Source organism: Haliotis cracherodii, unplaced genomic scaffold (genome assembly GCF_022045235.1).
Source record: "Haliotis cracherodii isolate W230 unplaced genomic scaffold, xgHalCrac1.p SCAF_43, whole genome shotgun sequence".
Classification (NCBI taxonomy): domain Eukaryota; kingdom Metazoa; phylum Mollusca; class Gastropoda; order Lepetellida; family Haliotidae; genus Haliotis; species Haliotis cracherodii.
The window spans coordinates 1,180,060-1,206,664 of record NW_027266301.1 but is presented as its reverse complement, the minus strand read 5'-3'; the positions used below and the strand labels follow the sequence as shown (position 1 = coordinate 1,206,664).

Below are 26,605 nucleotides of genomic sequence, written 5' to 3'. Positions count from 1 at the left end.
GTAAACACTAACACAGGCAGCACAAGGAAAACATTTCCAGGAACAATCTCATAAGAACCAGTTCTTTTATTCAGACTCTTTTCGGAGGTAAATTAAGATCGCTATGCCCATATGGCTAAAATGATTACTAAAGCCACACCTCCCAAGCTAGATTTTAATGGTTATGATATCGGTATGGCCATTCTTGATATTGGATTAGCAATGGCAACGAAAGATATGCTCATCAAACAAGGGCTTATCCCGTAAGACATAATGAAGTAATTAAACATTTCAATATTTTATATTATTGAACATTTGAATATTTTATATGGCATCAATTGCGATGATGGTCGGTGGAGCTACTGTTAATGTTCTAGCTTTTTCGGGGAGTAATTTTTTATTTTCTAGTATGAGAGAATCAAACGCTAAAGAAGTTGAAGAGGAGCGTAAACGACATAATAAAGCTTTAGAACAACTCGAAAAAGCTCAGTCACAATGGGCGTGGCAGAGAATGGAGAGATTTTATTCATGAAGAACTGCGTAGGGAGGCACATTCAATTCAAACATTTAAGGATGTCGAATCTGCCATGCACGAATACTTCCTCGTTTATGGGAAAAAAATTGACCCAATACCGAGACCAACAATGAGTCAGTTTTATACACCGTCAGAGGCTCATAAAGACTGCGAGGTAAAATTCATCATAATCGGTTGACTGCTCTGGCTATTTATAGCTACACAATAACTACGCATAAACCATGACCTAGTTAGGTGAGTCAGAGTGACAGCTGATCAATAAATCACCATCACTGCTAATCTATAAATAGCGTTGACTGGCTGACTGCTTAATCCATAAATAGCCTTGTCTCACCAGTGTAGATGTGGAGATTTACCTTTTAGACAAATGATATGATATGTGTATAACCACGAATCTATGTAAATATACACTCATGGGGAAATCGATTCAATGTCAGAAGCCATCTGTGGGTATTTACTGTGGCGCCCACGCTTATAATATACGAAAGGGATTTAAAAATTATGTTTGTTCTGTATGTGTGATTGGAGTCAAATGTAGTTACAGTTTATGTAAGAGTCACAGTGCTGATAAGGTCAGGAAGCAGATTATTTACGCTAGGAAGAAAGATTACATCAATGAGAGGAATAGGTTGGGGAGAATATGTTTTTATATATGAAAAATAACCATTTAGACAAATGAATCATTTTGTATATACCATGGTCACAATGGTATTTGTCAGAGAGTTGAAGGCTATGGCAAAACAGCGTGGTCTACATGGATATTCTCGAATGAGAAAAGCTGAATTGATCGGTTTACTCGGTTTGGAATACAACAAACCCCAGACTGTTAGAGAACTCAAAGCGCAAGTAAAAAACAGTGGGCTGAGAGGTTATTCTCGAATGAGAAAAGCTGAATTGATTGCTTTACTAGATGTTGATAATAATGTTGATAATAATCAACCTAATGATGTTGATAAAAAACAACCTGACGATGTTGATAAAATACAACAAGAATTAAAATTTGTACCCACATCCGCCGGCGTTGGTAAATATCTAAGAGGTTGAAAGATGGATATTAATTCCAACCTGGATGTCTATGATGTTAAGCCCATCATAGCGAGTAAACTTAACGAGGAATTAGATGATTTACATAGTATAAAATACCAGCTGACGATTAAAATGTCATTGAGTAAACGTAGCGCAGACGATAGCACCGAAATACCGAACCATATTTCCGAAGCAATCAAGAAGTTATAACCGAATCCGATACTATAAACACATTATTAGATACATCAATTCAGAGGATACAGGAAACTTTAGAACGTTGGACTAATAGAGGTTCGGGTTGGGGTGTGGATAAAATCGATAGTTTATATTTAGATATAGCAAATTATATGCCCTTCAAAGGTGGATCTTATATAGATTTACCCCGTATTATAAAAACAAAAAAGCCATAATTAATGTAAAAAATAAATCCGATGACTGTTTAAGAATGATGATAAGATCTGTATTGTTCCCCACGGACAATCATCCGGATAGACCTTCAAGCTATCCCCAAAACGATGGACTCAACTTCGATGGTATAGACGAACCTACACCAATATCACAAATTGATAAGGTGGAAAAGCAAAATAATTTAGCTATAAATGTTTTCGGACATTCTTCTAAAGGAATAGTTGTTCACAGGATAAGCTCCGCACCAGAACATATCCCCAGAATCTATTCATTTCTAATCGAAAAAGATGGAAAATATCATTATACATGGATAAAGAGTTTAAGCAGACTATTATACGATCAAACAACCCATAAGGAAAGAATATTTCTGTGAAAGATGCCTACATGGGTACAGCGGACAAGATCTATTAGAAGCGCATAAAGAAGACTGCAGAGGTGTTGGGCAGACTGCTATCAGGATCGATATGCCTAAAGAGGGAAAAATATATTAAAATTTGAACATCAATTTGTAATCAAATGCCAGTAGCGTACGTAATTTACTCCGACTTCGAAGCGCTTATCAAACCTATAGAAAATAATCAAGATAATAATCAAGGTAGTAGTTTTACGTACAAAACTCAAGAACATATTCCTTGTGGGTTTGGATATATAGTTGTAAGGTATGATGGGAAAACAAACCCGCCCGTGATTTACAGAGGTCCCGATGCAGCGGGAAAGTTCCTAGAATATCTACAAAATGAAGAGAGAATAATCAGGGAAAATTTATCGCGTAAGAAACCCATGTGTATGACGATGGATAATTGGAGGGCCTTTAAGAAGTCAACGAGTTGTCATGTTTGTAATAAATCCCTGAATGGGGATTCCGTAAGAGATCATTGCCACGTCACGGGTAATTATCGGGGAGCCGCGCATAATGAGTGTAACTTGAAACTAAAAATGAATTCTCAAGCAATACCCATCCCCGTTGTGTTTCATAACCTTAGGGGATACGATTCACATCTCATTATGCAAGCTATCTCAAAGACCGACGGTGGTTTAACGTGCATTCCTAATAATATCTAAAAATACATATCATTCTCGTTGACTAAAACTATACATTATAGGGACAAGGATGGGAAGGCCAGAATAAAGCAAAGTAATGGGCTTAGATTCATAGACTCCGTACAGTTTCTGTTATCTTCCCTGGACAATTTAGCTAATGCGAACAATCCCGATGACTTTGCGATAACAAATCAATATACCGATAAGATAACTCGTCATTTGTTGCTGAGAAAAGGTGTATATCCTTACAAATATATGGATGATTGGTCTAGATTCGACGAAACTAAATTACACCCTTTGAATCATTCTATAGTAACTTAACAGAATGTGTAATAACCGATGCCGATTATGAACACGCTATGGCGGTGAGGGATAAATTAGGTTGTAATGATTTAGGCGACTATCACGATCTGTACTTAAAAACCGATGTACTGTTACTCACCGATATATTCGAGATATTTAGAAAGACATGTTTAAAACAATACGTTTTGGATCCTGCATGGTACTATTCCAGTCCCGGACTATCATGGGATGTATTGTTGAAGAAGACCGGTGTAGAACTAAAACTACTCACAGATTACGATATGCACTTGTTTATTGAGAAAGGATTAAGAGGGGGTATATCGATGGCAGCGAAAAGGTATTCTAAGGCTAATAATAAATTAGTGGAAGGATACGATCCGAGTAAACCCGACACGCATATATTATATCTCGATGCTAACAATTTGTACAGAAAGGCTATGAGTCAACCTTTACCCACGGGTGGTTTTGAGTGGGTCAATGATATTGATGTGAATAATATCAATGAGAATAAAGGGTACATACTAGAAGTTGACCTAGAATATCCAGATTCGTTACATAAAGACCATAACAGTTATCAGCTAGCTCCTGAAAGATTAATGGTGAATAAAGATTGGATGTCGGAATATCAACACTTCTTGATGCAAGGTTAGCTAACGTAGAAAAACTCGTACCAAATTTGATGGATAAGACAAAATATAAAGTTCACTACAGAAATCTCCAGTTATATCTATCGTTAGGTATGAAACTTAAGAAAATACACAGAGTTCTAAAGTTTGATCTCACTAAGTATTGCATGCATGACTGATGGGATTATAAGAGAAATGAAATATTTTCCTGAACGTTTCCAGTAACTTGTGGAGGAAATTGGAAATGGCTGAACCTGTTGATAGTGTCAAATCCATGATAGATTTGACAAATCTCACAGGTTAACATTCAACAGGCTCATTCCCTAAGGAATCCCAAACTTTTTCTTACTCTGTCATGATATAATATGTCAAAGTGAAAGAAAAACAAAACAATAATGTGCAACAAAGCATTTTCCATGGACTTGTTCATTTCCTTATTGTTGATATACATGTGTTCAGATCAATTAAAACATATACTATATCTCCCGTTTGTGAATGCGTGTAATACATGCGTATTGGCTCCCCAATTCTCATAATGCTTCATAAGAAAGCAAAATTGTGTGTTTAATTAACCTCATCTTTCATGTCAGCGACTGATTTCAAACCACATGTCTTGTTACACAGCCAGTGTCCCAACTTTCATGTATCTACTTTAAGGTTTCGTCCTCGCGATCTAACATTCTAACATTTCAGGTCACAGACATCTTCTTATACACAGCAGATGCTTTCTGGACATATTATCTTTCGGCTCCATAGTCTGTGTCTTAAAAGTGACTTTATTAGTCTTCGGATGTTACGTCCAGTACACACAAACAGGAACATTTAGCCTGTATATGGAATGTAGCAGGCAGTGGATCTTTCAGTTGTCTGACTTACTGTTGGTAATATCCGTTTTCTTTTAGCAAATAGAGATAGTTAGTAATGAAAATATACGGTATACAACAAATATTTGCACAACTATCACAAAACCATTTGACACTGAGACTGGACACAGTTATGTGCTCACCGATTAGATAACCCCTACCGACAGGGTGGGGATGCTGGTTCAAAGTGAAACGGACAACCCTGTTTGTTGTCTAATAAATGCTGGGCGGCGCCTTTGATCTTGCCTCTAACTATGCATGAAGTAGGAGTAAACGATGATCAAGATGATCTGGAAATAAACAAGACTCCTTGTTGCATATCAAGGCACCAATTCATCGGACACGGGGTTTTGTTATGTATGTGTGCCCAGTGTATCCACAATTAACAAGAAAGTTACATATCTACAAAATGTATATATGCGTCTGTGTGGTTTATCAACATATGCATAATGCTTATTCACGCTTGTTGTGGCAGACTGAAATGGAACATTATGATAGCGTCAGCAGGGATAATAGAGGTCATAAGACATACTTTATTTGCTTTTCTCGCCACAGACCATGGTATATGAAGATCATACATATATATGTTTAAGTTACATATGCAGCAGGCTAGATTATTTACAACAATACAGTTAAAATATTGTGTTCAATAAAAGAAAACGTTGACAGATTTTATTAAACAAACTGTGGACTTTGAAGACATTTTCGCTTATTGCAAAAACATCAAGGTAAAAAATCATATCTCTCTCTGAATTCCATGAGCACACAGTCAATATATTTATTGAGAGAGTGTAGCACAAATTTATTGAAAATTTATTTACAATTTGATAAACTATAATAACATGAATATTAAAATTCATCATCACTAGTCAAGTTTACTAAAATGTCACCAGTTGGAAGATGTCACAGATAAACAAGGATTTCGTAAGAATTCTTTAAAATTAATAGTGCAGAGAACAAAATATTCCGCATAATTGTTTTTTTCCACCTGAATCTAAGCATAAAGGAACATATTTTCATGAAAATTTCCTTCTGTATCATTGTAGAGCTTAATCTGTCTGTATTTAGATTTAGAGGTTGACACTTGTATGCTTAATTGTGCAAAACACAAAAGGTTTGGTAGGGGCTTCACTCAACAGTGTTGGAACATATAAAGATAAGAAACATTAACAGTGCCCGTCACACTTGAAAATATTTTCATTATCTACACGTTATATTGTTTCAGAGTCAGCTCCACTTCTTGCCACCAACAGACGTGTTCCTGTGGAGGGTGTCAGTTTCAGCATCACCTGTACACTAGATGCGGCTATCACTTCAACTGTCCTCTTCTTAAAGGGTAGATCTAACCAGGGAGGTTGCACATCATCAGGCAGCTGTTCTTCTCCTGGATACTCAGTGAGTCTGGACAGTACATCCAGGATCCTGACTCTAGACATCGCATCACCAGATTCCAGCAGAGACAGTGGGACATGGAGATGTACTGTTGGTACCACAGTGTCAAATACCATCACACTGTCACAGTTTGCAGGTGGGATATATTTTATGGAATCATGTGTGAACATACACAAACTGTTGCGTTGGTTTAGTTATGCTGTAAACAGGCACAATGGTGATAAATCATAGCAAAGTGTCACTTTGAATCCTGCATAAAATAAAATAGAATTAGTACATTTGCGCTCATAGTGCTGATATTAACTCAAAGCATTACAGAGAAGGGGTAACAAGATTAATGACATAACTGTTTATGATCTTTTGATTGAAAGTGAATGTATTTCCAATATACACAGATTCAGTGCATGTTTGAATGTCGCATTAGCAGTTAGGGTGGCTTATCGTTTGTGCAGCTTTCTAATTCCATGACTGTGTAGGAATTCAATATAACCTTTTTTGAAATTTGTCTCTTTTTTGTTATCAAAGTAGAATAGTGACATGCATTCATTATGTTTTTATACTTACCTGACGCTACGCAGTGCTTTAGCTTTCCTACCTTATAAATGCAGACAGTACTGGAAGGAAGAGTTTTATGATTTGCTACCAGCCGCTCTTCACACTCTGGTTTTGTTTGTGCACTTGGTTCACCTATGTGTCACCGCCTCCGTGGTCTTGTGGTAGAGCGTCCGCCCGGAGAGCGGAAGGTCCAGGGTTCGATCCCGGGGCGTGTCATACAAAAAGACGTTAAAAGATTGTACTTGTTGTTACCCTGTCTGGCGCTCGGCATTAAGGGGCTAAAACAAGGACTGGTCGGCTCGGAGTCAGTACACTGTCTGAGTGGGGTATTCATGTTAAACTGCGGCATGTTATCTCAGTGAGCTAGCACTATAAATCGGCATCAGTCTGGACTAGTACAAGCAGCCACCCACACACATACACGTGCATGCACGTCGCTATATAAGTGCAATAATCTTGGACGCGACGTTAAACCCAATTTCACCTCACCTCACCTCACCTATGTGTCCAGTAACGTGTTTTGCTTTATATTTGATTCTGCTCGTTACACTCCCAAGAGTACAATAAAACCTCTTGAACTTGAACGAGACCATTTGTGATGTGATGTGGCCAGATCATTAGACACTGCTTTTATGAAACAGCCTGTCCAGCCGTCTATTCAAGTCCCAAGATTACCATCGGTAGACACTCTGCCTTGCTTGACCCGTGAAGATCCGGGGTAGAATAGGTCTTCAGCAACCCATGCTTGCGGTAAAAGGCGACTATGCTTGATGTAAGAGGCGGCTACTGGGATCAGGTGCTCATGCTTGCTGGATGGTTTATGCATGTCATCAATCCCAATTGTGTGGATTGATGCTCATGATATTAATCACTGGATTGTCAGGTCCAGACTCTATTATTTACAGACCGCCATCATATGGCTGGAATACTGCTGATTGTGGCGTCAAACAACCTACCAACCAATCTCACACAGTCTACCTGGGATCTGTCCATCAAGACAGAATTGATGTGCCAACCTTGGTCTGGTTTGGCTCTCTTCAACGGCCAGATCTACACTGTTGCCAAGGAGGCCTAGAGTTGGGACTCTAATCAACAACAGTTTTGTCTCCTTATAGTAACATGGGAGCCTCCTCTCTTCAAAGCTCTCTCAGCAACGAAACTCCTATGTTGGGAAGAGAACAAGTTTGAAGCTGATTTCCTCTCTTTTTGTCCTAAACGGCAGTCCCACTGAAAAGACTGGACTGGATGCACCAAGGATGCTTTTCTGGCGGGGACCGTCGACGGACGTGATTTTCGTAGGATGCACGACAACTGACAAGTCCCTCTGCCAGTTGTTGTTGTTCATCCGTCTCCAGTAGGAGTGAGATTGCAAGTGATAGGCATGAAAAATGCTGACATGTCATGCAGGGCCATTGCAAGACAAATGGGTTGTCATCACAGTGTTATCACCACAAATGTGTGTTGGTATCGCCATTGGATAACTCAGCTTTTTTTATGAATCAACCAGGATTATTGATGGCAAGCGCCGTGGATTACCCTAGAGATGGAATGATAACGATAGAAGTTATAAACGAGACGGGGAAAGCTTATGGGATTAAGAAGCAGCAAGTGGCAGCAATAGCTGAAGGGATATCAGAGGGCGATGTTAGGTCATTAGAAGAACAAATATGTAGAGGAAGAGCTACTTATCCAACGACAGTAGAGATAAATCCCGTGCGCGAAACGTCCCAGTAAAGAATGTACCGGAATGTCTAACCTGGGCCCGTAATATCGATGCGGTATCTCGCTTCGGTTACCTTCTTCTCATTCTGCAACTGAATCTTGTACATTGGGAAGCCGAAATTCTATGATATATCTCCACAAATCATGCACCTTCCTCCCCCACAAATTTTCTCTCGGTCACCAACTTTCGGAGATGGAAACATTGTCACTACGGTAATGTTTTGTCAGCTGGGGATTTCCTGTACCAGACGACCTCGGGTATCCCCGATCTGAAAATAGTGCCGTCAATTATTTTTAGCCAGCCAATCAAAACGCGATGACAAAACTCTCCACACTCAGCCAGCCAATCAGATTGGGTGAAAAAAAATAAACCACGCCGAATAAACCACTGCTGGCGACTGGAGATCAAGCCCTGTTATGGGAGAAATATATATCTCTCAGTGATAAGCCTTATTGGGTTCATTGTATTTGCATTCTGTGTGACCAGGGAAAACTTTAGTGGGGGTAAAATTTGTACACCTGAACGATGTGTACGCTTCATACAGTACATGGTTAATATCATTCATGGTGGATCTAAGACCCTACGACCGACAACTATTTAAAATTAAAGACAATATTCATATCTTCAGGAATACGGTGAGCAAATTAGAAATATCACAGAGTAAATATGAGGACATGACTCAGTATGTACATACTAGCATTCAGGCTCTACTACGGAAAGAGAGCCAAAAAATACTAGACATGTATAATAAATTTAGGACTTTGTATGGGAAATTGCAGAATGTCCCCCAGATGCAAGGAAAATGTAAGAGGCAGAAAAGAGCGCGATTGAATGTAGGCGCATTCCTATCTCAGTTATTTGGTACAGCAAGTCAGGACGAGAAGGACTGGGTTAGGCAGAACATAAATTCTTTAAGAGATAGCCAGGAAAAGGTTATTCATGTACTAGAACGTAGCCTTACTATATTAAACGTTACGAATACAGACATTCAGGTAAACCGAGCAAGTATAAAAAGGCTGGGAAATCTCATGGTTAGTATGGCTACCAAAATTTATGATTTATACGACAAAATTAGTCAAGGTATTATCATGGAACTGTTCTGGGTGAACAATACCTTCCAAATGGCGTGCTGGTTTTCTTGGGGAATTAGTCAGCAAAGAGCCAGAGTCACAGGAGACTAATCACAATTTTATTTACAAGAACAATTAACAATTTACAATATACTTAGAAAATAACTGAGGGTGCCACAGAGAGTCGGTACACACTCTGGGCTGTGGGAGAGAGGTCTGCTTGGTAAGAGAGTCAAACCCCTTTTCTGCCTAAAACCTTACTTACTTACTTACGTTTGGAGATTTAACGTGCGCTTTCCGACTGGAGCGTATTTCGCACACGGGCCCGGTCGGGCCATTTAGCGTGGTTTTGAAGGGAAAATAAAGGTGTTGCAACCAGAGGGGGGTTTTAGTGGTTGCTTATATAAGTTTTGGAGATTTTAAAATTTGGAATACATGCCTAGGGGTGTGGTAGTGTACTAAGGGAGTGTGTTGGTGTGTGTTTGTTTGTTTATGTGGTGTGGTTGAGTGTTTTTAGATGCGGATCATTAGATTGGTTTTAGTTAAGTATATGCCTAGTGCTTTAAATTTTTCTATATTGTTATGTGGATTTAGGATTGATTCTAGGGTTATGGCTTTATCTAGTTTTAGATTTGTTTGGAGTGTTGCTCGGTGGGTTTGGTAGTGCTTGCAGTGTAAGAGTGCATGTTCTATTGTTTCCAGGTGTGGGCAGTGTGGGCATTTCCCGGTTGCGTGTTTTTTGTTTTTTTGAGTTGACTGTTTAGTTTGGTGTGACCTGTTTGGAGTTTGGTGATTATTCTATCAATTTTCTTGGATGGATGGAGGATTTTAGGTTTGGTTAGAGTTTTTTTGAGGATTTTGATTATCTGTGTGTTTGTTTTTAGGTATGTCTTATGCCATTTTTGGGTGATTTGTTAATGCTTTTGATCTCTGCTTTAGATGTTGGTAGATTAAGGCTTATTTCAGGAATTTTGAGGGATTTTTTGGCGGCTTGATCAGCGTTTTCATTTCCATATATTCCTACGTGGGCTGGGATCCAGATAAATGCTATTTGTTTGCCTGCCTCTGTTAAGTTATTTGCGCTTTTGAGTATTTGGTTAATGAGTTTAGGGCGGTTTTTGGTGTTTTTATTTTGGAGGGCCGGTAGTCCACTTAGTGAGTCTGTGAGTATTAGGATTTTTTTATGTTTTTTAGCATGTTGGTTATGGAGGGCGGATGCTATGCCCATTAACTCTGCAGTGAAGATGGATTGGTTGTTTGGGAGTCGATAAGATTGTGTGTTCCTATTTGGTTGTGCTATGTGGACTCCGAAGCCTGTGCGATTTGTGATCGGATCGGAAGATCCGTCTGTGTAGATGTGGCACCAATTTGGCCAGTTTTCGTGTATGTAAGCTAGTGTGGTGGATTTAGCTATGTTTGGATCGGTTTGTTTGTTTATTGAGTTTGCCAGAGATGTGTCTATTTTGGGGATTTTTAGTTTTGGGGTAAATATATTTGATGGTTTGCAGTTTTGTTGGAGGTTATCTATTTGTTTTTCGTTTAGGTAGTTGAAAATTCGTTGAGATATAGGAGTAAGTAAAGGGTGCTTCCTAGTTAGAGCCTGGTTACGAGGGCGGATATTTTCGTTTAGGAGGTTTTGGATGAGAGGGTTTGATTGGGACGAGGCCCAGAAACCTACGTAGGTTTAGTGGCATTTCTCCTGTTAAGGCCTGAAGTGAAGTGAGAGAGGTGCCATGTTGGGAACGTATGACTATTTTAAGAGCTTGGTATTGGATTGAGTCTAGTTTTTTGGTTAGGTTATTGCTAAGCGTATCATAGATCGCACATCCGTAATCTAATTTAGACCTAATTAGTGATGTGTAGAGAGAGAGTAGAGTATCTTTGGAGGCCCCCCAGTTGGAGCCGGTGAGGCATCTTAGTGCGTTTAGATCTTTGCTGCATTTAGTTGTTAAGTTTTTAACGTGGGCCTCCCATGTTAGGTGTTCATCGAAGATTAGCCCTAGGAATTTGGTTTGTTTTTGGAACTTAATTAGTTTATTGTTTAATTTAAGATTTGGGGTGGCGTGTTTCATTTTTCGGTGTTTGAAGACTATTCCTGTAGTTTTTTCGGAGTTTAGGGAGAAGCCCCACTTGTCTGCCCATTGCTGTATTTTATTTAGGGATTTTTGGAGTAGATTTGGGGAAGTTGACATACTTTTTGTGGGGATCCAGAGGGCTCCGTCATCTGCGAATTTGGATGTTTTAATTTTAGGGGATAGGCCCTCGAAGAGGTCATTGATCATTATGTTAAAGAGTGTTGGGCTAAGAATGCTGCCCTGGGGAGTGCCGTTTTCTAGGGGACACTGGTCCGATAGAACCTGGTCTATACCAACTGTGATTTTTCTGTTATTTAGGAAGTCCTGGATGTAGTTAACGATTTGTCCTTTTAGTCTTATTTTTTTAAGTTTTTGAATTAGCCCGTTGTGCCAAACCATTTCGAATGCTTTTGAGAAGTCCAAGAAGATGCCTGTAGTATATTGTTTGTTGAGTTGTCCTATTTTGATCTCCTGTTCTAACCGGGCGAGATTGTCTAGAGTTGAGCGGCCAGGAGTGAACCCGCTTTGGTCTGTATTAATGGTGTTGTTTAGAGTTAGGTAGTGTTGTAATCTATTTTTGGTCATAGATTCCATTACTTTACATAAGTTTGAGGTCAGAGATATTGGCCTGTAAGAGTTTGCTTGGTTTGTAGGTTTGTCGGGTTTAGGGATAGGGATAACTAGAGCCTGTTTCCAAGAGGTTGGTACCTGGTCGTTTAGGTAGATTAGATTATAGAGTTTGAGTAGTGACTGGAGTAGCTTGGGAGGGAGTTTTTTTTTAATTATTTGATAGGATGTTAGGTCTAGTCCTGGGGCTGTTCCCTTTTTCCTGTTTTGGAGTACATAGTTTAGTTCTTCTATTGTGAAGTGTTGGTTTATTTCTAGGTTATCGTTTTATTCTTTGGTAGGTTTGGATTCTGTTTTGAGTTTTGTTTGGAATTTATCACTGAAGTTTTTGTTACTGCTGATGGTCGAAAAGTGTTTAGCTAGGTTATTTGCTTTTTCTTTTATTTGCTGGGGTTGGTTGAGTTATTTATATTAGGAGTTTTTTTGTGTCTTTTGAATTTTGCGCCGGACCGTCCTGGCATCTGTGCGGTTATTTAATCCCTCGCAAAAAAATTTCCAGTCCCTGGTTTTGGCTAATTTGACTAGGTTTTGGACCTCATGGTTTAGTTTGTGGGCTATAGGTATGTAGTTATGGTCGCGTTTGGCTTTATTGAAGGCTTTTTTACGTTTTTTTGTCTGGTTTGTTCTATTTCCTTGTTCCACCAGGGTACTGAGGGTTTGCCTGATTTGTTTGCTTTTCTAAAGGGTATTGAGTTTTTAGCTGAGGTGATTATGTATTCTGTTAGGTTTTTGCAGAAGGTTTCTGGGTCATTATGTTCTATCTCGTTTAGATTGGCTTGTTTGCAGATATTTTGGAATTTATCCCAGTTAGCCTGGTTATAGTTAAATTTTGGTTCTGAGTTTTCGGGTTTGTCGGGGACGTTAGTATTTCCTATGGTTATGTTTATTGGGAAGTGATCACTTCGTAGTGGGGCGTCGTGAACTTCCCATTGAGTGCTTTGGGCTAAGTCTGAGGTGCATATACTTAGGCCTAAAACCTGCCTACAGTATGTATTTAACAAAATTTAGAACAATAAAAGGGAATAGGATTGGTTGATACACGATTGGTTGTGCCCTATGCTAAATGGATGGCTAGACAGAGGGGAATACTAAATCCTGTTAATCCTGTTGGACTGGCACTAATCTTGTCGACATATTTACTGGATGCTTTGAAAGAGATTAGGGTGTCACTATAGACAAGCTTGTATGGGGGCTAATCCTTAATGCCCTATAGACGAGCTTGTATGGGGGCTAATCCTTAATGCACTATAGACGAGCTTGTATGGGGGCTAATCCTTAATTGAAGTAATGTTATTCTGATATACCCCGGTAGGTGATGACAGATATACTTAAATAAAATAGTTCCAGGTAATCTATAAGACTATGTAGACATATCCTTTGTCTGGGAGATGGGATCTTGACACCATAGGCTAGCATTTAACTAAAAGCTTCTATTCAATTAACTATGTAGACGTAACCCTTGTTTTATTGAATAGTATGTCTAGAAGATGTGCTCCCATTACCTTAGGCTAGCAACTATCTAAAAAGCTATAACTGAAACTACTGATATTTTATATATGCATTTTACCTGATGATAATTTTTACTTGCCAAACTATAATTATATGAAATGATGTATTAATATTACACCATGATAACTCATAAAAGCACTTGATGTAGATCTAATTATTATAAGATAACTTAGTATAAATGTTATACCATGATAGTATGAAGCCAGTATTATCCTACACAGAAACCGTAGGTCAAATTCACGCTATGTTCCATTTGTTAAATAATGCAATTAGTTTGTTGGGCATTACAAGATATGTTTAATCAAGTAATAAGGTATATACAAGGACACAAGGACATTAAATCCTGAACATGCCTTAACAGGCCTTATATACCCTGAAGCGTAGTGAGCAAGGATACCTTAAAACTATACTATCAAAACTTTCATAGGACTCTTTTGCCTATACCTTCCAAACCAAGACAGACTTTTTGGCGATGTCACCTGATAAAGGAAAATACACACTATTTGACAAAACAAAAGTCTTATCTTGTACGAAACGGGATATATCTTACTGTCCCCTGATTGCGGCTACTTATGTTACCACGATGGTTCCAGTGTGTATAACCTCGCTGTTTTTACAAAAATCAGATCAGATAAAGAAAAATTGTAAAATCGAAATTAAACCTCCTTCAGACACTCCGGTTATTAAGTCATTAGCAAGGGGCAAATGGTTAGTATATACTAAGGAGAGATTAGACATTGAGTTAGCTTGTCTACCTCTAGACACCACCTTACCCACTACTATTACGATAGAGCCAAGATCAAGTGGGATAAACATACTCATCCTATGTGCTGCACACTCAACTCATTTAAGCTTGCCAGTTTATTTGAGATCTGAGTCGCAATATAAAATTAGACCTAGTTTACATAAAGAATTAAGTCTAGACATGGATACGACGTCAACGACCAAACCTACTGCTATATTAGTGACAACCACTAAGAAACCCACCCAGGTTAAAATTCCAATGATAGAACCAGTCGATAACATTGATGAATTACTGGATGATCTCGATACTGCAGATAAAAATATCAATTTTAAGGATAATGTTCAACTTAATCCATCAATTACCATATCCGTTTCTTATGGTATCATTGGATCATGTGTAGTAGTTATCGTTATATTTATACTTGTTGTTGTATATTTAAGGAGTAAATGTAGAATTAGGGATATGGCTAGCAGACAAATTCATCATGACCGGGAAAAACTAAGAGAGAGAGACCCTAGAACCAACCGAGTTGATACCCTTGGCCGAAGTAACCACCAGCACACGACCCCAAGAAGCTTGTCTAAGACCAGCCCCACGAAGGACTGGTCAAAAGAGAAAACGCTCAGCGGCCTGTCAAGAGAGAATAATCTAGGACAAGTATCCCACGACGAGGAGTCTGTCGATGAAGACCCGCCTTTTTCGTCAGTAACTCTTGACTTAGGCAGCCGGAAACCAGGGGCCGTATTTATCAAACAACTTAGTTTTGACTTAAGAAAAAACTTAAGTTTCTGAAAAATTACTTAGCCAAGTCAAAAACTTAAGTTGGTATTCACGAAGCATCTAAGTAAAAAACTTAGCTAAGTCTGCCGTGAGAAACTAAGTCGATTTCACTGAATGCAAACACGTGATCACTAAGGACTATCCCAGCTATTTTTAGCCTACCAGTGGAACTCTTTTCACTAAGAGAGAGAAAAACGTCATCGGGGAATTCCAGGACAGCGCAGATGATAATAAACACCGCTGCGAGCTCCAAGATAGGCCCACGTCATGACCGAAGACGCGAAAAAGAGACGGCCAAAGTTTACCAAAGAAGAATCGTTACTACTAGCAGAGCTGGTGGCATCAAACAAGGTGGTGATTGAAGGAAAGTTTGGCCCCGGCATCACCTCCTTGAAGCGACAGGAGGCGTGGCAGGTACGTGGTCGAAGTTCCGCGGCAGTGAGTGTTTTTTTATGGGTTTTGAGAGGTTTAGCTGCTTACATCATTAATTTTACATACATATGTAGCAGACAAGGCCATAATGCGTATCAAGGAATGCATGTGGTCGAATAATAACCAAGACGTTTTCAAACCTTCCATCATCACACTTCGTAAGTCCAGTGCCACGGGAATGATATATTTTGGTCATATTTAGACACTGAGACCCAAACAATTATTTTCGTCTTTCTCAAGTTGCACTGTGGTTTGTATCTTCATCGGGGTAGGCCTATTGTCTGTACCCCTAACAATTTTTACCCAAAATTTTCGGTGATTTTGAACCCAAACCAGTTGCCTAGATCTATGTCATTTTGTACTCCTTTTGGAGCATTTGGATTAGCTTCTAAAGTATACATTAGTCCTAGGCCTCAAGTTAGTATCCTAAAGTTACATTACTATCACTTTGATGTCAAAAGCATACAATTAACTTAGTTTAACTAATTTAACAATAACTTATTACAGTGTCAAGATGTCATTTCCATATCAAGACCAATCAATGTGTTCCTATTCATTAATTAGTAATAATTATATTGTGATGGATCCCATACAACCTCGATCTAGTGCTGCATAGTCATATACATGTATTATGAACTTGATGAAATGTTATATTATGTAATGCACATATACTCTTGTTTACAATATTAATGTAAAACATATATGACAATATACTGAAATATGAATAATATTATTTTCTTAGTAGCACAGTCCCATATAATTTTGGGTCTAAACAGCTTTTGGTTAAACTGGGCTTTGGATACAAAATATGATACATATCGCAATACTCGGTTCATGATACAATATGTATCACGATACATAATTCACTTAAATTTTTATATGTCAATGGACATAAAAACTATCAAAATGCTTAAAACATCATGAATAATTGGTCTCATGTTAAAATAAAGATATCTCTTTTCAATCAGTAGTTTATTTCAGAAATCAATTTGAGTGTTAATAGTATTAACTTAATACCACAAGGACAGAAATTAAGTCTTAAAACTGTGTACAATGTACAGTGTGCATATAGCATGATTTAATACTGACAAAAATTATTAATGTAATTTGATGTGTTTTTCATTTGAGTTGTTTATATTGCAGATGATTACAGACACCCTCAATGCAAGCTTAATGAACAAGAGGACCAAGGAGGAGGTTGAAAAGAAATGGAAAATCTGAAGAGCCAGTCAAAGAAAGCCTTTTCTAATTTCAGGCAGCAAACCATTGCCACTGGTAAACATACTAATGGCTACATTAGTTCAGTTATTAAACAGTTTTGATAAAAAAGGTGACCTAAAATGATATAGTTAATGTGAAAGTGGAAAAAGGATATTGTCATTCCTTCACAGTTACTATTAAGACCTACATTGTAACTTGTTGCTGTATATTAAGAGTATAATTATACCAACACAAACCTATCTCAATGTTTTAGACAAACCTATCTCAATGTTTGAAGGTCAAAAGAGTACTTGTCTCTATATTGTGTTGGTTTTGTGATATGTTTCTAAATACTATAACACCATTCACACTATAATCTATACTGCCTCTTGCACTTACAGGAGGCAGACCACCTCCCATCCCTGTAAGTCCTGTCACAGATGCAGTTGTAGAGGCCATAGGGAGGGACAACATGTCTTTGACAGGAATATCCAACTCCTGTGATTCAACAGCCCTACAACTGCTTGATGTCATGACATCAAGAGAGAGGTACAAATGACATAAATGTTGATGTTGATATTGTACTAACATTATTACATCACTTAGTATTTCATATTTGTCAGCTTTGTTACATACTCCCCAAAATATATTTATGAAATCAAAATTTAAAGTATACTTCATTAAAGTTCTTTCCCAATGTGTCTGCCACAGGCAGTCAATTTGCAATTATTGACGAGTCTCTGTATAAAAACAAAACACAAGGCTCCGAATACACAAATAATGTATATATATTTCTTTCTATAAGATAATTTATAAATCATGTTCTCATTGGTTACAGTCTGATCATGGTCAGCGGTGAAGTTGAGGACATGGCCAATGTGTTTTCCACGTGCCAGAGAGGACTTGCCAGTGCCAGAAGCAGACTTCTATGGAAGCATTAAACAAAGAAAAACTTGTATTAGAAATTGAATGTTTAAAATTAAGAAAAGAGTATCTAACAATGAAAATTTACAAACTAGAAGAATAGACTGTAAAGCTCATGTCACGCAAGTGGGGACCGACCATATAATATTTGCTTAGGCGTAGGGGCTAGTATTATATTTTGTGCAGCAAACAACAACACACAATGGAATATAATATCATAATTTATTTACATTGGCGACAAAGGGGGGCTACCTCGGTTGCTGGTGCTAGTGGGTCGTAAACCCGAGTGTTAGGAATAGAGAAAGAGTACCCCGAGGATCGTGGATCCTGGGTTGATAGCTTGTTAGTGGGTCGTCAACCCGAGTATTGTTGTGGATTAATCTGGGAACTAGGATCACAGTATTAGTGGAGATGTACCCTTGGAGGTCGTGAAGCCTCGGGTGTTAGGTTAGGGAGAGGTATATGGTATGAGTTGGGGGCTACAGACGCCCAAAGAGAGGTTGTGTAGCAACCGAGTGCCCCCAAGGAATAATATGTAATGACTTATAACAAAGTTTAATAGCATCAGTCCTTGTACATGTGCCGTATAGTCTGTATTACAGCGAGCACTGGGAGGCAGTAGCAGGGGTATGGAATTTATGGCACAATGTCTGTATATCCTCATTTAGCACATAGTGTAGTCCATATACTGTGCTCTACACGGTTGGGTACAATAGACAATACAGAAGAGTCCTGAGATGATTTGGCACAAAGAACGATGGCACACGGAACTAACAGTCATGATTAAACTTGGGTTGAGAACAATGCTTCACAACCATCTAAATATATACACAAACTGACATGGTAGACTATTGCACCTCGTCAGGTCGAAGTCGAGCCTATGAATGTCACACAGTACATAGGGAGATCTGGGCTTGGCACAAGGTATCTTCGGGGGTTCGGATGTACCGAGTAAAACAGTCAGAGCTCCACCGTCCTAGAGTCTTGATAAGGTGGTCCTCGTGGCCGCGCCGATCCTGAAAGAGTGTCCAGAATACCCACTGGAACTAAAACCGGCACGACACAAAATAATGCTAAGCCATCTCAGTAAAGGTATTCCTGGTAATGGCTGTAAAGGAGCTGTCCACAAAGAGGGGGTCTGTGTTACTTGCCCCACTCTGTCGTCTGATCCATACGAGTTATGTCAGGCTGCGAAAGGGGCACACCAGGTTCTTCGTAGTGAACAATGAAATATGTACGCCTTGACGAAAGGGGTCAGTCTTTGACACTTTGAGTCGCAAGATGCACCTGGCACGATTTGAGTCAAATGTGATGTCTTCTACGCAGATGTTGGCATCGAAGTCGAAGTAAAAATCCAAAGAAGGCAATGGTTCACATAGTCTCCATATTCAAGTCATTGTAAGGTCCTAGCACACCCTGTCTTAGGAGAGTGACGATCCGACAGAGAATGTCGTACGTTATGGGAAGCCTCTTACTCTTGACAGGAGATTGTAACTTCTTGTATCCTCTCATTAATGTCTGGATAGGGGCAAAGGCACCAGAGGCTGGGCAATCAAACACAGTATGTAATCCGGCTTGCAAGTAAGTATACCTAATACCCGCCAGGTATGTTTTCACTGTTGTATAGGCGAGCTTAAGGACCCCGAAAAAAGTGGGCAAGAAAGTACTGGAGTTACGTCTCTTGCACTGGAGGCAGAGTGTCGGCTTCCATTGGAAACAGGTACACACGGATCATGAACTTGATGTAGCACTGCACCCCTGTGGCGTAAGTGTGTCTGGTGCGAGGGGTAATGGCAGCGGATCACAGGGTATTCAGATGGGTATTCAAAACCAGATGACTTGTGAACTGGGAGGGCATGGTGTGGCATTCTTCTCTGCTGATGGCGCTAGACTTCGGAATGTCTTGAGCTGCACACGAGAGAGTGCATCAGCAATGTTGTTATGAACGCCAGGGATATGTTGTGCGATGAGGACAAAGTTACCTTTAGCAGCAGTCCAGGTTAGTGTTCTCATTAAAGACATAATCTTAATACATTTGGATCTGCCTTTCCTAATGATATGAACTGTTGATATATTGTCACAGCGAAAGAGCACACGTTTTTGTGACCATTTATGTCCCCACAAGATGGCTGCCACAACAATGGGGTATAATTCCAGGAAGGCGAGGCTGTGTTCTACACTCAATCCACTTAACAGTTTTGGAGGCCATTTGTCGGCAAACCAGGATCCTTGGAAATAACCACCAAAGCCTACAGTAGCGGCCGCATCCGTGTATAGTTCCATGTCACAGTTAGAGGTGTCAGTACAGTCATGGAAGAATGACACTCCATTCCAATCTTTCAGGAAGGTGGCCCACATGTGTAGGTCTTGGCGGCAGGCATGGGATAAGTACACATGATGCTGGAGTTTCTTCACTGTCTTAGAAAGGTCGATCAGGTATACGTAGGATAGGAAGGAACGGCCAGGGATAATGACTCTGCATGCATAATTTAGATGCCCCACTAGTGACAACAGTTCCCGTTTGGTACACTTTTTCCGTTGAGAAAACTCGTCGACCAGTGCTGAAATTCTGGACGACTTGTCTCGTGGTAGCTTAGCAGTCATTGAACGCGAGTCGAGGACAATTCCAAGATATTCGATGACTGGAACAGGACCTGCTGACTTATGTTCAGCTAATGGTATTTGTAGTAGCCTAAAGAGTTCGCATAAAGTGTTCATGGTTTTTTGGGCATCGGCAGTTGGCGCATCGATGGTGAGGAAGTCGTCAAGGAGGTGGAGAATATGTTTGACGTCATAATTGTTATGCAGAATCCAGCATACTTCTTCTGAGAGGGAGTCGAAAAGTTTTGGGCTTGATCTGCATCCGAATGCCAAACGTGTATAAAAATAGAACTCTTCTTCCCACTTGAATCCAAAGAACGGCCAGAACTTGGGGGCAATGGGTACCTGTTTAAAGGCGTCGGAAATGTCAACCTTGCACATCAAGGCCCCAGGTCCTTCTTCCAGAATAAGCCATATAGCGTTGTCAATGGTCACATAGGACAGGGAACACAAGTCTTTGTCAATTAGTTCATTTACACTTGGGATGTCTGGCTTGTCGTGTGGGGCTGATAGCTCCAAAATTAGTCTTTTCTTGCCGCTGTACTTGCCTTCAGCTAAACCTAGGGGACTGACTCTATAGATGGGGTAAGGCGACTTGGTGAAAGGTCCGATCATGTATCCCCTTGCCACTTCTGACTGGACCAGTTTTGTGATGGTAGAAGGCTCTCGTCGGGCACTCAGGTTGTTGGGACACTCGACAGTTGTAGTAGGCAGAGGAGCCATTAGAGGGTCAAAGCCCAGTGTAAGTCCATTGATTAGTTTGTTGGAGGAGATCTGGTCTGGAAGAGATGAAAGTTCATATTTTAGATGGGTCACATTGATTGGTGTTAGGTTACCGGGTCTATGTGATAGTAGGGGAGCCGGCCTGTCTGGAGTCGGTCATGTCTTATGCTTCCTCTCCCTGCAAGTCTGTTTTCCGTGGCTTGTGTCTTTACAGAGCACACACACATGTTCGAAATAGCAGGTTTGTCGCTGGCAACCCTGGTCATTGAAATTGTTGCACACTTCTCTGTCGTTGATGCGTACTTTGGGTCGACCTCTTGCGTCGACTTGCCTTGGCGGTAGCTTGTGGAGGTCCAGTCAAACTGCCCGCTTGGACGTCTGATCCTTGGGTCCATGAGATTGGGGCATCCCTCGGAAGTGTGGGTTATGCTCTGGCATGATTGACATGACCTGGCCCTCTGTCCTGTGGAACACATAGTATATATCCTTTTGTCCATCATGTCCCACCTAATAGGCGTTCCTTTTTCTGCATATGCTGCTACACGTGCGGCGAACAGTTTATGGTAATCATAATGATTAGTTTTGCCGGGAAAGAGTTTAGCCAGTCCTACTACGGTCTGTTTGTGGTCGTCCAATTGTGCACATAGTTCGTGGTTGTTTTCACAGTACACGTTTTGTAAGCAGTGAATGCGATGATGAAGTCGGGTAGTGACAGAGACCTTCCTGGCTTGGTATCTTTACGTCCCTCTGCTTCACGTTCGCTGATGTCGAGATCTTGCTGTAGTAATAATGCCAAGTTGACGTATTTACCTTGTTTGATTTTTGTCTTGAGCTGGGCTGGAATGGTGTTGATCGGTGGGAGGGAGTCAGAAGGAACGGCCTGTGGCATCTGGAGGGCTGTTGGCTGATGTGTTGTAGAATCCCCTTCCAACAAGTAGATAAGTGCTTTCAGTTCACGCACTTCATCGCGGAGAGACTTGTCATTCGCCATGTTGTTTACATCCGGACATCTGGCAGGCATGTCGGAAATTACGGGGGAGATGTCGTTACTGCCGAAAATTGAATCTGTGTCGACCGGAATGTGTGTTCTAGCTGCTTGGGCTAATTCGTTGACAGAAGGTTGTAAACTGCTAGCTGCACTTGTTGATGGCTGGTGATGAAGGTTATCGTGTTGAGCCTCGTGTGTCGTATCATGGGTGTCACTGATCACTTCGACTAATCTGCCACTTGACACGTTCTCGTTGTAAAGCTGGAGGAGGAATTTTCGAGTCCACGAGGTAGGCACTTTCATTCCCAGCTGTGATAGTCGGTTTCTCAGGTCGGCCTCAGTCAAATACAGGGGGGGGGGGTTGCCCGGCTAGGTCGACTGGAGCGAGGTGTGAGGTCGCTATCTTGTACGTTGTGATCTGGGGTCAAAGTTGAGCCGCTGACACTTTTGCCTTTACAAGGTCGTCTAGACGAAAGGGGTTGTTTCCCTCTGCTTGCAGACATGTTGGCCCAGAGTAGGACAATAGGCAACACGACACGGTAATGGATGTCAAAATAACATCGAGATTAAGGCCGATGACGAGAAGCATAAACGAGATGGCTTTGATAGGAACGAGAATGAGCGGATGGTAAGTGAAGGGTTAAATAGGCTTTAGTGAGTGACGTCAGAAGCATGGGTTTGCGCATGCGTTGCCGACAAAGAATTGAATTGTGGGATAGGTAAAGTGTAACCTGATCCATAGCAGAAAAATGGAGTACAATGTACAAGTGATGACAGTTCATAATAAAATATACGACGTTGTAGGATACATAAAGCGCAAGAAGCTGCGGCTAAGGTACTAGTTGTTTGTGCACAAACTAAAATAATAAATTTGACATCTAGATTAGATAGTTTTTCAGCTACAGACACAGATATCGTTTTATTTAAAAATATGAGCTAAATATTTTTAGAAAAACACCTTGCAACAATGTATTTTTCCCACCCCACCCCTGAATATCAAATGGGCTGTCCCTTAGGAAAATTTAAATTAATACTAAGTGCATACTTAGAGTGCCAAACAATAGTAGCAGGAAATAACTTACATGGAAAGTAGGTGATTGCAAACTGTTCCCTATATCTCAACTCTGTTGCTGCAGGTGCAATGGCTGATAGACCTTGCATCTGTGCCCTTAGCTGTCCGGATTGGCTGTTTCCATGTACAACTGGCATCGGCACATTCCTGTCTTTGCTGAGGTTATGCAGCACTGCACAGGCAGTTATTACCTAGAAAAATGTTTAAAAAGCATATTGAATACCCTTTCATGAACTGATGTGGCCTTAATCTAATGTCAAATATTTCTAGAATGTGTTGAATTTGACAAAGAGTAAAAATGTATGGTCTGTATTTCAAATATGTTATACTATGTACTGTTTGATCTCAGATATATTTGCCTAAAAGTTTTCCCTTAAGCTAGATATAAAATAAGTCAAAAGAAAATGAATATTGAACATCAATACAGATACAGATTATGAAATTGCGTTGACTTTATTTACAATTACACATGACAGTGAGTGAGTAAGTGAGTTTAATGTCATATTGATGAAATGTTACTGTCTTCATTGAATAAAAAATTAATGTTCACCGTATTGTGTTTGTTTATTTATCAACCTACAGTATATCTAGTCCTGACAATAATAATGTGAAAAAGAAATAATTCCATTAAAGTGTAAGTCTATGAAGACTCTCCATTTTTTACTGAAATTGAATAAAAAGGAATGAAAACATTTTCTAATTTCTATACCTTGCAAGCCTTCTGTGGGGAAAGTCTGATTTCCCCATGTAAAACATGAAACCGCCGTTTCAGCTGCCCAATTCCCCTCTCCACACAACTCCTTGTTTTCTTATGTGATCTGACAATTGCAATAAATAATCATTATTAGCAGATAATCATATAAAATTTAAATTGGGAGTATAAGAAAAAGAAGAACACATTTTGCTATGTTCTCAGCGATAGAAACTAACATTTTCAATCCATTGGTCATTATAATGACAACATATTGCAAACCCCTTAATATTGCTGTTTCTTGTTATGTGTGTGGTTATATTTCATAGAATCAATGCTTCATACTAGTATGTTTTCATACATAAAAGAGAAGTGAGATAAAATAATTATTATTTCTTTCTGATGAATATATAATCATACATATTTTTTTACCTGATTTGCAACTTACATAAATTTACGACACTTAAGTAGGAATTAAACGGAATGATGCCTGAATAATACTTTACAGCAAATATATGTAACTCTTCCATTCCGTTTTTAGGTTTGAGATAGTATTCTACCTAACCAGGGGAAGTCACTCTATTGCTGAGTGCTCGCAGTGAACTGAACGAAGTAATATTTATACCTGTTGTAGTTTGTCTGTGGTCCTTGGAGAGGACACAAAAATGGTGTTAGGATCCATCTCCGACAAGGGTAGCCACTGTCTCCAAGCAGATGACAACTTACTGGTAGCCGGTTCCCCTCAAACATCCGACATAACCCACTTGTTGTCAAAATGCGGGAGTCATGTGTTGAGCCAGGCCAACGTGCAACAATGTTGATGATACGATCGTCACTGTCAAACACTATTTGTGTATTTACACTATGGTAATTATGCCTGTTGACAAATTCTTTTTCATTAACTGATGGGGCCTGAATCTGAATGTGGGTGCCAACAATTACCCCAACAATACCCGGGAAATTGGCGGTCTGATAGAAGCGCTGTTGATGCCGTCTTATTTCTTGGGGTTGTACAGGAAAGGTAACAAATCTACGAAGGATATGGTGACTTGTGAGGGAGTCAAGCATTTGGAAAATCACCCGAGAGATAGTGGGTTGGCTCAGACCATGGTCATCACCGTTACACATTTGAAATTTGCCAGTGGCAAGATAACGCAAAGTGACAAGCACCTTCGTAATGCAGGACACGGCACAACTCCGCTGTGTTATGGGACTCAACTCCTGCTCAAGGATATCACAGATATAAACAATACTGTTCCTATCAAATCTGTAGCGCTGTATCAGTTCATTGTCATCTAATGAATGTAGTATATCTCTTCTCTCTTTTAATATTCTTGAATTGCGTCTGGCAGCCATTTTGTTTTACATGACTTAAGTCAAACATACATGATTTAAGCCTAGCAAGGTGAGTCTTAATAGTTAAGTCAGAAAATGACAAAACTTAAGTCTAAGTCTTTTGTTAAATATGACTCAAGTTTTTCCACTAAACTTAAGTAAAAAACAAGAAAACTAAGTCTTTTTAACTGACTTAAGTTTTATTTATGACTTAAGTTGTTTGATAAATACGGCCCCAGATCAAAGTACGGGTTCATTCCAATTGGTGGGTACTTAATGGGAATGGTGTGCAGTAAGTGGGTGAAGGTGTTCAGCCATTGAATTGTGGTTAACTTAGAAATATGGCTAGAAAGTGAAATTGTGTGGCTGATCTATTCAAGGATGAAAATAAAGGAAGGGATGACGTATTCGTATGTGAATATGCCAAGCAACCCCTGACTCTGTGAACTGAGAACACAGAAAAGTTGACAGAACCGGAATGGAACGACGAGCTGTAGATAATATACAGTGCTACACAAGAACTATTAGCTGTGAATTGTTCCTCAGCACGGGTATATGCAAGAAAATGTAATTGTGAATACATTTTCTTACCCAAAGGAAGGGAGGATAATAACCTGGAGTTGTACTCCCGGTTTTTAATATATAAAATTAAGATAATTTAAAAGTGATTTATTGTCCATGAATATATGTGTGTATGGAAAGTGTTAATTTGAATATAATATGAATGCATGTAAAGGTATTAATGTGTACAACCATTAAATGTACCCAAAGAATATCATACGGGAGCGCACATGGTGACCAATCATATTTAAATAATTGACAGGGTGCAGAGTACGAGAAGGAATCTGAAATCTCGGGGAGGTGTAGAGAGCTGAGGTTGTCACAAAACAGCCAAGGTGATTTAAGAGTAACTGTTAGTTAAGATAAGATATGTGAAATGAACAAGGGAGAAACCGGTCTGACCCACATAGACGCAAGTTAGAAGATAAATCCACGTATTAATAGATGGGGGTTAGCCTCGGAGTGCGAGATCAGAACCCAGTACATGAGGAAGCTGTTTTACTACTCAGTCTTCAGACTTATAAATAGTTTAAGAGTATGTGAACCAGTACGGGCTCAAGTGCTAGTCAACCAACAACGTCATATTAATTTATCATTAGATTGAAAGGGAGAAGTTTGAGGGATAAAAAGAGCATTGGTCAACCGATATACTCATAATAACACTCTCATAATTCAACCTCTTTACGACAAAAACCCAACACTATGTCAGACTGGAAGGTGCCGAAAAGATACTAAATCATGTTAATCAGACATTCCAATCAAGCAGTAGAACTCAGAAATATTCGATCATCTCAAGACTGACAATTTGTTCTGTCCATTCG

The 26,605-nt window shown here is 39.6% G+C and overlaps 2 protein-coding genes and 1 pseudogene across 2 annotated transcripts in view; 2 read left to right on the top strand and 1 right to left on the bottom strand.

Moving 5' to 3' along the window:
• The first annotated feature begins 4,162 nt into the window (after positions 1-4,162).
• Positions 4,163-26,605, top strand: part of LOC139441721 (mucin-3A-like) — a 193,036-nt gene continuing 170,593 nt past the window's right edge. Inside the window, exons 1-2 of the mRNA XM_071222515.1 lie at positions 4,163-4,217; positions 6,007-6,309. Coding sequence (XP_071078616.1) covers positions 4,163-4,217; positions 6,007-6,309 — 358 coding nt within the window. The remainder of the gene's footprint in view (positions 4,218-6,006; positions 6,310-26,605) is intronic.
• On the top strand, positions 15,525-17,916 carry LOC139441748 (uncharacterized; annotated as a pseudogene).
• LOC139441747 (putative nuclease HARBI1) lies at positions 23,122-25,244 on the bottom strand. Its single transcript, XM_071222529.1, has 3 exons — positions 24,514-25,244; positions 23,907-24,015; positions 23,122-23,388 (listed from the first exon to the last, which is right to left on the bottom strand). The coding sequence occupies exons 1-3, from the start codon at positions 25,242-25,244 to the stop codon at positions 23,122-23,124; spliced, it is 1,107 nt and encodes a 368-aa protein (XP_071078630.1).

Coding starts and splice junctions, on each gene's coding strand:
- LOC139441747 (XM_071222529.1), bottom strand. CDS start 25,244: ATGGCTGCCAGACGCAATTCAAGAATATTAAAAGAGAGAAGAGATATA. Junction 24,016..24,513: donor CCACAGACAAACTACAACAG/GTATAAATATTA, acceptor TGCAATTGTCAG/ATCACATAAGAAAACAAGGA. Junction 23,389..23,906: donor CCCCACAGAAGGCTTGCAAG/GTATAGAAATTA, acceptor ACATTTTTCTAG/GTAATAACTGCCTGTGCAGT.